Source organism: Pelophylax lessonae (genome assembly GCF_965119305.1).
Source record: "Pelophylax lessonae genome assembly, chromosome: 8".
Taxonomy (NCBI): Eukaryota; Metazoa; Chordata; class Amphibia; order Anura; family Ranidae; genus Pelophylax; species Pelophylax lessonae.
The window spans coordinates 252,535,698-252,549,809 of record NC_138775.1 but is presented as its reverse complement, the minus strand read 5'-3'; the positions used below and the strand labels follow the sequence as shown (position 1 = coordinate 252,549,809).

General features: G+C 41.9%; 1 protein-coding gene across 2 annotated transcripts in view; it reads left to right on the top strand.

Annotated features, from left to right (window-relative positions):
• DNAI3 (dynein axonemal intermediate chain 3) overlaps positions 1-14,112 on the top strand; it is a gene marked incomplete at its 5' end in the record, with an annotated part of 119,222 nt that overhangs the window by 59,010 nt on the left and 46,100 nt on the right. For both annotated transcript variants that reach the window (XM_082265820.1, XM_082265819.1), the window contains 4 exons: positions 758-835; positions 4,390-4,512; positions 10,004-10,077; positions 12,536-12,683. In XM_082265820.1, the coding sequence (XP_082121946.1) occupies positions 758-835; positions 4,390-4,512; positions 10,004-10,077; positions 12,536-12,683 (423 nt within the window). The remainder of the gene's footprint in view (positions 1-757; positions 836-4,389; positions 4,513-10,003; positions 10,078-12,535; positions 12,684-14,112) is intronic.

Genomic DNA, 14,112 nt, shown 5'->3' with positions numbered 1-14,112 from the left:
TACACCCACCCACAGCAGCCCAGTGCCAGCGAGCCACCCACATTCACAGGCCCTGTACCAGCCAGCCAGCCACCCACAGGCCCTGTAGCAGCCAGCCAGCCACCCATAGACCCTGTACCAGCCAGCCACAGGCACTGTACCAGCCAGCCAGCCACCCACAGGCCCTGTACCAGCCAGCCACCCACAGGCCCTGTACCAGCCAGCCACCCACAGCCCCTGTTCCAGCCAGCCACCCACCACAGGGTGCCATCCAGCCAGTCACCCACCCACCACAGGGTGCCAGACAGCCAGCCACCAACCACAGGGTGCCAGCCATAAGCATTAAACAAAAATGAACATGTTCAGTACCAGATTTGTGTCAAAAATTGTCTTTATTTTTCAAAACTTTAAATGTACAAAATATCGGCCCATATCGCCCACATTGCTTTCCTGTAACTTACAGTTTAAAATGTGTTCACTTCTTTTATTTATAAGACACTTCCGTCTCTCTACCTATGTTAACTGGTATTCAGGATTACCATTCCCAATGGAAAGGTCCGTATTGTAAACCTGTTTGTTCTTTTGCAAATATATTGTGCCCTTACACATATAAAATGAAAAACAATAAACTGCCATTCCTGAAAATGCTAATTGCCTGGCTGTCTTGATTTAATATCTGAGTCTCTGGTCCAACTGCTGATCAGCAATGACCCAGATTTCTCCAATAAATGCATTGCATTGCATGGCTAAGTTTGTATTTTTTCTGTCTTTACCTCAGGTTGTGTTATGGGACATCTCTGCCTATAATGAGCGTCTAACAGCTAAAACTGGAGTAACTAAGAGCACCAGCACAAAGGTATGTTTTGTATTACATTGTAAAATTCTTACTACAAGCCAACTTAGCATTTACTTAGCAGTCTTAAGCTGGATACACATTATACAATTTTTGTTGTTCGATTTCCTTTAGATTTACCTGCAACTATGTAGTGCAAGGGCCTGCCTGATTGCATACAGTTTGAAAGTGTTTAGATTTGACCTTATGTTATATGGTTTTGGTAAATCTAAAGGAAAGTTGTACAAGAAAATTGTATAGAAATTGTATAGTGTTTAGCCAGCTTTAGAATGGCCATACATTATTCAATTTTCTTGTACAATTTTCCTTTAGATTTACCAAACCCATATAATATCTTGTATGCAAATTGCAGCTTTAGGCTGGCCATAAAAGAGTCGTTTTTTTTTCTGTTTAATTAGCAGGTTGAACAAAAGAAAATGACTTAATTGTGTGGAGTGCATGGATGGGGGAATCCTCCCACTGCGCTGTTGTTCTCTGTCAGTGGGGAGACCTCCCTGCTGTTAGAATACACTGAAATCTCCCGCTGCGCTGCTGTATTCTGTCTGTGGGGAGACTTCCCTGCTGTTAGAATACACTGACGCCTCCCGCTGTGCTGTTGTATTCTGTCAGTGGGGAGACCTCCCTGCTGTTAGAATACACTGAAATCTCCCGCTGCGCTGCTGTATTCTGTCTGTGGGGAGACCTCCCTGCTGTTAGAATACACTGATGCCTCCGGCTGCGCTGCTGTATTCTGTCAGCGGGGAGAACTCTCTGCTGTTAGAATACACTGATCAGCACTGCTTGCTATAGCCAGCAACGCTTGTTTTCACAGGCTTGTTGTATACAAGTCGATCAATAGATTGACTTGTGTACAACCAGCATGCCCATACATGAATCAAAATTCTACTGGTCCCTGCTGAACCTGCCGAATTTCGATCCATGTATAGCCGGCTTTAGTACTGTGAATCGCAATGAATTCTAATTTTTTACTTGTGACCCATCCATTCCCCTCTTCTGCAGAGTTTCACTTTGATCAGGAGCTGATACTGTATATGTTGCTTACAGCAACACCTGCTGGTAAAATCTGGTATTTCATCCCAGATGGCAAGGATAACTTGCCACAAATTTGTGGCAGTGTTAAATTGTTAGTCTTAATTGCTGCACATTTTGACTGGTAAGTTGTATACTTGCAGAGTACTTGAAGCACAATTTCTAGGTGACACTTTTCCAATTTTTAGCAATTTTGCGTGGCAAGTCTCTAGCAAGAGCAAAGTTGCAGTGATGAGTCTACAGCAAGAGCTCTGCAAGTCTACAGCATGAAAATTCAGCCACAGTGACCCCTGTGGTGGGAGGACTATTGTGCAACATAACTGAACCAGAATTTGCAGCAGACTTGCAAAATGTTTGCAAAGAAAGTTGATCTGGAGTCATGAAATGTGGACTTGCTGCAATTGTGCAACAAACTTGTGCAGCACAATTGCTTGCTATCTGGAAAGGGTCCTTCCCTGCAAACATGCTGGCAGAGGACAAGGTTTTCTAATCATGCTGTGGCTACTTTTTGCACACCTTTTGTTTTAATGCTGGAATATATTTAGCTGATTTAAAGTGAAAGGTCCTTTGGGCTTTAACTTCAGAGCTGGCAGAAAAGGCACCTAGTAAATTTTTGTTTGTAGTACTGCAATGGATACAAATGGATACAGATACTTTGTTAGGTGGACTGGCAAAGAGTACATTATTCCTTTTCTAGTTAGGATGTTTATTTCTTTGGGTATTTAGCTGGGCATGAACGCAAGCTACTGTGCGAATCTTCGAGAGAACTTACTTTGGTTGCAGCAAAATAATTGGTGTTGATATCTTCCAGAACCTTGGTGTTTTTGGTTGAAGTCACTTTTAAACTGATGTAGGGAATTCCTCCCTCAGACTTCTCCTTGCTATCTGAGATACTAACCTTAGTGATCTGTCAAAGCCTCTTAGAAGGATCCGATTAGGTTTTAATGATCTTGATTATTCATATGAATATGCAGGGGAGATTGGCAAACAGTGGAGCAGGGAATGCTTATGTAAAGTATGAACAGTTTTCTGAATTTTGAGCAACAGAGCAAAACAGTTGCTGTTGTGAATTATGCACCTATTTCTAAATAATGAAGTAAATGAATAGCCAGAAAGAAGCCCTGGGTGGCTTTTTTTCCCTCTCTAGTGTTTATGGACAGGGTATCATAAAAAATGGGAAAAATGTTTCTATTTATAAATTCTTTATTTTAAATGCTTCAGCATATAGTGTAATCAGGTACTGGTGTAACATATACAAATTATTGGTCATGACACAAAGAGTGAAACATAATATATCAATATCATACAGAAAGGATTGTCAATTATGACCTACTGCATAGATGTAGGGCCAGGTTATTAAGTCGAGAGTACCTGTGAACCCATTGAGTGTGAAAATAACCAATGTGAGAGAGGGTTAGGGGGGTCTGACCTGGTCCATTTACCAGGTCAGACCCCCCTAACCCTCTCTGACATTGGTTATTTTCACACTCATGGGTTCACAGGTACTCTCAACTTAATAACCTGGCCCTAAGATCTATGCAGGATGTCATAGTCAAAGCTTCAAGTGATATGTGGGGTGATATTCAGAGGAAACGGGGGGGGGGGGGGAACGAAGGAAAAAAGGAGGGAAGGGAAGGTTATGGAGGGGAAACACACAGGAAGGACATCAGGAAGAAGGTAGGACCAACTATTACTCTGAGTCTCCTCCAGACAGTAGTGCCTGTCCTTCAGCTGTGAATGTAAATGCATCCCAGTACAACTATATGGACTTATATGTCTTGTGTTTGTTTTGGGCTGATAGGATCAGGCCCTCCATGTGCTGAATCTCCTCTACTTTATGTGCACACTGCTGAATGGATGGGGGAAGTGGAGCTTTTCCATTGGGCAAGAATACAGGATTTGGCTATATTTAGCAGATGATGCAGATTTGTTTTATATATATTCATGGGTATGGAAGACAGGTGTAGGAGAAAGAAGGCTGGGTTGTGAGGAAGTTGGGAAATCTATAAATTTTATAGATAATTCCCTTACTTGTAAGCTAGACGTATTAGTGCAGACATTTTTGTTGTGTATATGGATCTAACCCAAAATTTGGGGGGGAAATGTGCAGGGCCAGAAACACGGCTGATTTAAATAGTATAAAAAGTTAAAGAGTGCATGGTAAGCATGCCTCAAATGGAATATGTAAAAAAAAAAAAAATCCTTTCGGCTAGATGAGAGTTAATAAAATGAGTGCAATGTTTTCCATACGTTGTGTTCCAATAGGGCAGTGATGGCAAACATTGGCACCCCAGATGTTTCCCATGTTGCTCAACCACACTGCAGAGTGCATGAGCGTCATGAGAAATGTAGTTCCAAAACATCTGGGGTGCTAAGGTTCGCCATCACCGCAATAGGGTATAAAGTGACCAGTAGTGACAGATATCTTTACACTTATTGTGTATATATATATATATATATATATATATATATATATATATATATATATATATCCTGAATGCACTAACATGTCCCCATTCTTTCTACAGACAACACTGGAACCTAAGCAATCCAATGAGCCACATTTTGTGAGATTCTGTGCAGTATCCTCTATAGAACACGGGCACAAGGCTGTGATAACTGACATACACTGGCTCCCAGATTCCTTTGAGGTAAAGTCTTTGATAGGTAACAGCTCCATATTGGTTCTAGAATTTCATATTGCTTGTTGAAGAGGAGCTACACTCTCCTATCTAAAGTTATAATATAAGCATCCGTGTGATTCTTGTGACTCGCAGCATCTAATTTGGATATTCCTATACCCGTCCACATAGTATGTACCTGTAAAATCGGTAATTTTATATCTCTTCCGGGTATTCTTTCAGTGGTCATTGCAGATATGGGCATCTAAAGCCCTCTTCTATGCATTTCCAGGATTTTGGTGCAGTTGGCTATCCAGCATGCATAGTACAGTAATGTATTGTTGATAACAGAATGCACGCAAACTGCTGGGATTGATTACGCCCATATCCCAGGAGTCCAAAAGTAAGCATTATGATGTAAATCATAGCAACTTAAAAAATCGCGCTATTAGATAAATCAATAAAACTGAAGAAAATTAAGTGTATAAATCATAATTTACAAACCAGATGAGTGTAAATAAAGTCCAAAGTGAAAAGATGCAAATGAATATCTCAAATGTCACAATAAATCACAAAAAAGTAAATATAAAGCTAAAAAAATGGAAAAATTATCAATATGATATTCTCCAAGAGATCTATTTCTATTGTCTACCTTCGAGGCAGTTCTCTAGACAATCTAAACCTGTTGAGCCGGAGTACGAGGGGGTCCCTGGTTTGGTGGCTTCGTTCTCAGGCACTTCATCAGGGAAAATCATTTCTTCCCCTGTACTGGACGGTCATCACTACGGACGCCAGCCTTTCCGGGTGGGGAGGTGTCCTCGGCACAGAGTGTGCTCAGGGGATATGGACTCTGGAAGAGTTCAGACTACCTACCATATACTGGAGCTGCAAGCGATCAGACTTTGTCTGGATCATTGGACTCGTCGTCTCTAGGGGTGTCCTGTATGGATTCAATCAGACAATGCCACGGCCGTGGCCTATGTCCATCACCAAGGGGGCACAAGAAGTGTCCTTACGGCTTGAGAAGTAGCCGGCATTCTAAGGTGGGTCAAACAAATCATTCCAGCCCCCTCTGCTGTACACATTACAGGGGTGGAAAATTGGCAGGCAGATTATCTCAGTCAACAGACGTTGGACCAGGGGGAATCGTCACTTCATTCGGAGGTGTTTCGTCAGTTGTGTCTCCGGTGGGGTTCTCCCGAGGTGGATCTGTTGGCCTCTTGCCTCAACAGGAAAGTGCAAAAGTTTGTGGCACAGTCTCGGGATCCTCTAGCCGACGCCGCAGACACATCAGTGGCTTCTTGAAGTCACTATCGTCTGATTTAAGCCTTTCCTCCTCTCAAGCTTCTGCCGAGACTCCTGCGCAGGATCAAGACAGAAGGTATTCTGGTCATCCTAGTGGCTCCAGACTGGCCTCACTGGTTATGGTACACTGATCTGGTATGACTGGTCACCGATGCTCCTTGGAGACTCTAGGGGGCGAGCGCGTGCCGCAGGAGGCGCGCTCCCGCCCCCGCTAGGTCACCAACATCCCCGCGCGAGTGACCGGCGGCTCCAATGTCCGCCGGCCACTCGCGATCTCCCGCTGGAGAGGGAGAAAGGCAGACGGCTAATGTAAACAAAGCCGCCTGTCATTCTCCCTTGTGTAGGTGCAGAGATCATACGATCCTGCTATGTAGGATTGTATGTCTCTGTGGTTACATCACAAGCCACGCCCCCCCACAGTTAGAATCACGCCACTCGGGATACATTTAACCCACTGATCACCAATAAAGTTAACCCCTTCCCTGCCAGTGTTATTTTTACAGTAATGGTGCATATTTATAGCACTGATTACTGTAGTAATGTCACTGGTATCCCCAAAAGTGTAAAAAATGTCATTCAAGGGTCCGATCTGTCCGCCGCAATTTCGCAGTCCTGCAAAAAAAATTGCAGATCGCTGCCATTAATAGTTAAAAAAAAAAACAATAAAAATGACATAAATCTTTCCCGTAGTTAGTAAACGCAATAACTTTTGCGCAAACCAATCAAAATGCGCTTATTGCGATTTTTTTTCACCAGAAATATGTAGCAGAAAACAAATTGGCCTAAAATGTTAAAAAATATTGATTTTTACTTTTTTTTTTTTTTTTGGGAATTTCATATAAAAAAATGTGAAAAGTATTGTTATTTTTTCAAAATTGTCACTCTTTTTTTGTTTATAGCGCAAAAAGTAAAAAATCGCACAGGTGACCAAATACCACCAAAACTAAGCTCTGTTTGTGGGAAAAAAAGGACGTCAATTTCATTTGGGTACAGCGTCGCACAACCACACAATTTTCAGTTAAAATCACGCAGTGCCGAATCGCAAAATAAGCCCTGGTCTTTGAGCAGCCAAATCCTCCGGGGCTTAAGTGGTTAATGTTAAAAAATGTAATAAACATTAACATGTTCAGTACCAGATTTGTGTTGAAAATTGTGTTGATTTTTCAAAACTTTAAATGTACAGAATATTGACACCTAATATCGCTTATCGGCCTGAAGGGTGACCGAAAAACTGGTATCAGCCCTGAAAAAACAATATCGGTCAATACCTAGTACTGGTCCTCCAAAGCTTGTGCCTAGAGATCATTCCTGTGGGTGTACTCACAAGACATGAAAAAATGCTCCACACGTGTAAAATCCTTACTGAGAATTGATTTAAAACGAATGATTGCACTTACATCAATGTGGCAGATAATCACATAAAAACAGCATTTGCTGGCCGGCATACAGAAGAAGTGCAGTTTGCATTGCTCTATTGCAGTGCATTATTTATCAGATTTTTTAGTTCAATATTATTTTATTAATCGAAAAACATATCAAATATGCAATGTTACACAATAAATCGGTATTACAAATACACGGTATACATGAAGAACCTATTTCCCAAAATATTGTTATGGTCTTTTCATTTAGAGTTGAAAGAAAACTACTAAGTAGTTAACAAATATATAGGAAAGTATCCAAACATCAATATCATGGGTGATGTATGAGCACAAGGTTAAACATTAAAGCCCCGTACACACGTACCGATTGTCGGCCGTAAATATTCGGCCGCCGACCGATCGGCCGATTGTAGGCTTGTTAGTATGATGCTTCCGACAGCCGACAGCGCATTTTCGGCCGAACAAAATCTGTCGTGCAGACTTTAAAATATTTGTTGGCCGTCACCAGAACGGCCGATTGTTCGCCAGTCAGTACAGATTTCAGCCGACAGACAGCAGATTAGCAAGACTGGGCATGCTCAGAAAAGAAAAAAAGACAAGGAAAGTTAACCATCACATGACATCACTTCTGCAGTCAGCGGTTGTTGGCCGACAAAATTCGTGTGCAGTCTTTTGCAGTTTTCAACAGACACGACAGCCCTGGACAAAAGACGGCCGATCGTTCGGCCGACGATCAGTACGTGTGTACGGGGCTTAAGGCATCATCCAGTGTGTTGAGAAACTCTCTCAGAAAGTGCTATGCTGTAGAGATCGCTTACTGTCTGTATATGATGGGAAAATATTACGAAACTAGTGCTCCAAGTGTAGTCAGAGGTGCAAAGCAAGTACAGTGCAAGGAAAAAAAAAGGAAAGGGGAAGAACAGCAGAAGAAAAGAAAGAAGTAAAAGGACACTCCATTTAGGCTTTGGGGTAGTTGTATCAGGTTTACCTTCAGCCCACAGGACAAACTCTGCAGAGTAACGAAACATGGACCATGAAGTCCAAGTGATGGAGAATTGCTTCTCTTTTACAGTTTCCTGAGCCAACAGATGTTCCAGATCTCTAATACGATCCACTTCAGTAGCCCAATCACCCGGGGAAGGCATGTCTGTTGATCTCCAGTGTCGAGGAATCACTGCCCTAGTCGCAGCTAGGAAGTGCCGCAGTACGTCTTTTTTAATTGATTTAAGAGAGCCTGGGTTCATAGACAAAAGGGCCACCTCTGGTGAGGGTTGAATAGAGGTCGCCATCAGCTTACAGTACAGATCAAAAATGGTTTCCCAGAATTTCCTCACAGGGGGGCAATCCCACCAGATGTGGAGCAAGGTACCTCTAGTGGACAGGCATCTCCAACAGGTGTCAGGCAGAGATGGGTTGATACATTGTATAGTAGAGGGGCATCTGTACCATCTAGTCACCAACGTGAACCCTTTTTCTTGGGTCTAAGTTGCTAAAGAGAGCTTATGTGTCAAAATGAAGCATTTTTTCCCATGCCTGCGTGTATGATTGGAGGTCAGGAGAGGAACTATTGAGCAGTAGGGACTACATGTGTTGGGGGATTGGCCTGTAGGAGCATATCTTCAAATTCTGATGGTTCAGATATAATATCTAACAAGGAGGGGAAATTGCAAAGATATAATAAGACTTGTTGTCTCTGAAACCACTGTGTTGGGTGTTGGGAGGATACTTGGGACTGGAATTCTGTCAGTAAAGACAGGTCTGCATGAAGGAGTTGGGCAAGTCGCCTGTGATCTTCCTTACACCATAGTCCAAACCCCATCCCACGTACTGCCAGTGGGAAGGCCAGGGTTCCAAAAAAGGGAGTCATGGGTCCTAACATTTTGGCTATGGCACCAGTCGGTCCCAAATCTGAATTGTCTGGTGGGTAAGGTTGCTAGAGAGCGATGAGTCATTACGATGGACCGCCGATGTCCACATTAATGCACAAAGATCAATAGAGTTTAAGTGGCTTTCCAGTTGGACTCAGAGTTTGGAAGATGGGGGAACCAGTCCACGATACGAGTAAGTACCGCTGCCTTGTGGTACAAAGAAGCATCCAGTACTCCAGCTCCTCCTTTCGGAAGAGAGGGTTTCATATCTTATCCTGTAACGGGTTGCTTTCCAGATGAATTTGGAGAACGTGGTGGAGCTTCCCAAAATACAAGGTAGTTGTGTGTGTGTGTGTGTATATAGATATATAGACCAGGTCGCCTCACAGGTCGCCTCTATGTGAACGGGGGCTATATCTCATGAGATTTTAATAATGTGATATAATGGATTCCGTCAGGTAGGTGGTTTTTAAGATTTTTTGGAGGCTATGCTATTTAATGCTATATATGTAAAAAGCAACAAATAAATATATGTGATGGCACACATCTTTGTATTTGGTGTTTTTAACTATTTATTTTATGTGAACAGTAGGAAGTATTTTTTACATAATATATTTGAGTCAGTTTATTCTGAGGATTTGGCACATTTACCCTTTAAAATTATGAATGTGGCACCTGGAATAAAATCAGGCCAATTATGTTGCATTATAACTTTAAGGAAACTCTAATTTGAAGTTAGTTTGAGTTTTTTTTTTTTTTGTACAATGTTTTATTTCCATTTTGTATTTATTATTTTTTTTAGTGTATGTATGTATTTTGTAGCGTATGTAGTGTGTCTATTTTATATGCATTTAACATAAAAGAGCAGAAAGGTTAAAGTCGGGATTTTCAATCATCGGGGTGAAGGTATGTCTTTCTCATGTAAAGTGATATTATTATAGGTAATTGTGTTCTCTTCTTTTTAAGGTCAACCGGACAGGATATCCATATGAGAATAAAAGTGGATGCTGTGTACAGCTTGTCACCTCTTCTCCAGATTGGTAAGGGAAATAATAAAGGAATACACAGATGGCATATGGGGGTAAAGTTTGGACAGTGTAGATTGTGTTGAAAGGGATTCACATTATCATCGTCATTATCTTCACTTCCAAAACTTCAGAAGCCTCAGTTGTAGTGGGTTCTTAAAATGAAAGAAGAGTATTATTTGTAACTGACCACATAAAATCTTCTCTGCATTGCAGAAAACCGAAATCTTTCCCCAAAAAAAAATTACCCTTTTTAAATTCCCCTTGCTTCTAACAGACAGGAAGGAGAATTCATAAAAGTAGGACCACTATGCTGCCACTTTTCTTCCCAGGCATGAACCATTTGAGAAAAAAGTTCATCTGTCATGTTGCAATATTATCTTTTATCTGCAATATTTGTAGGCTCTTTGCTATTACCCCATTGTAAAAAAAAAAAAAAAAAAAAAACAAGCAAAATTGTTCTTCTTAGCCATTTCACCTGCTTAACACCCTAAGTAGGGATCGACCGATTATCGGCAAAGCCGATATATCAAGGGCCAATATATCGGAATCGGCCACCATGGTGACCGATATTTCGGAAAGTGTTTGTACCAGAGTGATGCCTGTAGCTAGAGGCATCACTCCAGTACCGGCGTCCATAGCCGACGGTCGGCTGTCTTGTAATGACAACCGATGTGACTGAGAAGCCGCTCGGCTGTCATTGCAAGGAGCGGGAGGGGACGTCCCCGCGCTCCCGCCGCGGCTCACCTGGGTTTCCCGTCCCACCGGGAGACCCAGGCAACCAGCCTTCACGGCCACCAAAGACCCGATCAAAGCCACATTCGGCTCTGATTGGGTCTCCTTGCAAAAACCCAGAAGTGATGTCCTGACATCACTTCCGGGTACTGGCGCCTGTGAAAAAATGACAGCATTCAAAACAGCCAATCTTGGTGTTTTGAATGCTTTTAAGTGCAGAGGAGGGGTTTGGGGTCTTTTAGACCCCCAGATCCCTCCACAACAGTACCTGTCAAGTAAAAAAAAATATAATTTTTTTTTTAAAATGTACAAAAATATCGGTCGATACCGATACGAGATGACCAAAATATCGGTAACGAAAAAACCAATATTGGTCGATCACTAATTTTAAGATCTTTAAAATTATTATATAAACAATAATCCACTTTTTTCTTTACAACAGATATCTTTTGATGCTTCTTGCGCAAGGCATTTTTACTTAAATATCTCTCTGTTACTGTTTAAAGCAGATCTAAATCCTTTTTAAGATTATGTGACATGATAAAGTATGGAAGGATTAGAACCCTTGTAAACATTTTATTACTGTCTGTTTTCTTGCTGGGAGAATCACCCTCTGTTTGTCCAGGTGACCATTGTGACTGGGACAGAGTGAGGGGAAATCTAAAGTTTCTCAGTTGTCACTGGAACAGGAATAGAAAAGAAATCTTCCAATGGAGACACATGTTCCAGTAAAGCCTATCTAAGAAGATATTCACTTCCTTTTGTATTTCAGGAAGAGAAGGGAAATCTCCCTAGTTGAACACAGATCACAAATAAACTGAAAGGAGCAAATAACAACTGGCACCATGAAATAAAAGTAGTAACTCACCAAATAGTTGGACCCCAAAATGACAGCGTGTATGTATGTGTTATAGAAGATACTCAGATTTGTCCTCAATCTACATCCCATGACTTTTGTATAATACACTTCTAGGGATTAGTCCTTTCAATGTGGCACCCCTCTGAGTTCCCAACATACTCCCTTTTTCTCTCAGTGTATCTCACCATTTACAAAGGTTTTCTCAGAACATAAAAAACTCCAATCGGCAAAATCATTCACATCTTTTATTGCAGCAATGAAAAGGCCACTTAAAAACAACTTAGAGTCAGCAAACCTTTAATAAAAAAAACAGCCTTGCTTAGTCCTAGCTGACAGTTTTGCTCTGAAGAAGGTGGAATAGCCCCTGAAACACGTCAGCTGGTTTACGATGTTCGTTTTGATTTTGATTTCATTCTGTGGAAGACCTCTCAGGTCTGGTCCCTAAAAACAACTTAGAGTCAGTAAACCTTAAATAAAACAACCATTGCTTAGTCAAAGCCAGTTTTGCAATGAAGAAGGCGGTACAGCCCCTGAAACTGGTTTATGATGTTTGTTTGGATTTGGATTTCATTGTGTTGAAGGCCTTTTGGTATGAAGTTTATGCATTGCTTTTGTGAGTATGCACTCTATAGCATAAATAAAGTGCTGTTGGTAATGCACTAGGCCTTTTCGCCTTTTGTTTTCCTATGCATTTCATCATAGCCCATGAGGACATCCTATGAAACCTATAGGTTGCAGCTTGATTTTCACTCTGGATATAATAAACTTTGTTGATTTTTTTTAGGAATGAGAATTACCCCTATATTTGGTTTACTTTGTTTAGGGTACAGTGTAAGTACATCTAAGTACCGCTACTTAAAGACTTACCTTCTCCTACAGCTCAGTCATGTTCTGGGACATCCGATCACACAAGCCGCAGGCGCAGACCATGGCTGAGAAAAAAACAGACATGAAGCAGCTGGAGCTTCCACTCGGTGTACCAGATACTTTCAAACACATTGATCTGATCTGGAAGCCACTCATTAAGGTACTGCCAGCATTTAGAATCCATATTTATATTTCAGCTGTCTTAGAGTTATGGTATGACTACAACTCCGAATCCGAAGAGCTTTTCCAGAAAACGGTTAAAGTGTACCAATAGCCAAATCCAGCCAAATACTTTGCTGTTATTGAATGGGAATGGTTTAAAGCACACATGTCAAACACAAGGCCCAGGGGCCAAATCTGGCCCCCCAAAGCCTTGTCATGTGGCCCTTGAACCCAGTTTTGCAGCAGGAACTTGACGGAACTTCATTCCCCCACCTCAGGCTCTCACTCTCTGCTCCCACTCCCTGCTGTCACTTGTAAACACAGAAGCCTTCTGTGTTTACAAGGGACAGCTTTGCTCTCAGCGGCTCCCAAAACTAATAGATCTGTGACGCACTCATGGCGGGGACAGATCTCCAGAATCTGAGAGAGAGAGTGATCTTCCTGCAAGATGAGGCAGAGCCACCTACACAAGGAGGTACTAGATCAAAGCAAGGTAGGAGAGAGAAATGCGAGGAAGCTATGAGGTGGGGGGTTGGGGCTGAACACTCTGCATAGCACACCCCTAAAGCCTGCACTGTATACATAGCTCAACCCTAAACCCTGCACTTCGTACACACCCCTAAACCTTTCACTTTCTACATAGCATAATCCTGTGCTCTGCGTAACGCACTCCTGAACCCTGCACTGTGTACGTAGCACACCCCAGATAAAACTGGCCCATTGAGGGCAACCATACTGCTAATGTGGCCCAAAATGAAATTGAGTTTGACACTCCTGGTTTAAAGGGTTAGTTCATCTTTACCAAAAACCTATCTATGCAGATAAGGGGAGTCTGTAGATAAATCAAAGTTGAATAATGCCCTTATAGGTGTAAGCATGTTAAGTACCCTCATGAAGATTACCAGGAAAACTCCTAGGACATTGCTAAAAGACGCCTAGCTGTTACTCTTAACCATCACAGGAATGAACCCTCAAACCCTGAGCTCAGAGAGACTTCACCAGGGGAGAGAAAGCGCTTGTGAGGGGGTGAACAGTAACAGCTCTTAGCAACATTCTTAGCAATGCCCTAGAAGTTTTCCAGTCAGGCTTCATGAGGTAGGTAAATGGCCTTCACCTATAGCAAGGGTGTTATTTACTTTGGTAATTTATCTACAGATTCCCCTTATCTACAGTTTTTTTTTAGTAAAGGGGAACTATGCCTTCAAAACTTTTGCCTGTCTCTGTCCAACTAGAGAGCAGTACCACCTCTATTGTCATCAGAACAGAAAATAATGAAAAATCCAAAATGTTACAGTTGTCACCAGAACAGGAATGGAGGGGAAACAAGAGAAATCAGTAGATTCCCCATCCACACTTAACAGCATGGATGGAGGAAATTCTCCTGCCAACTGTTGTATTCAGGCAGCCGTAGCACTGGCAGATGCCTA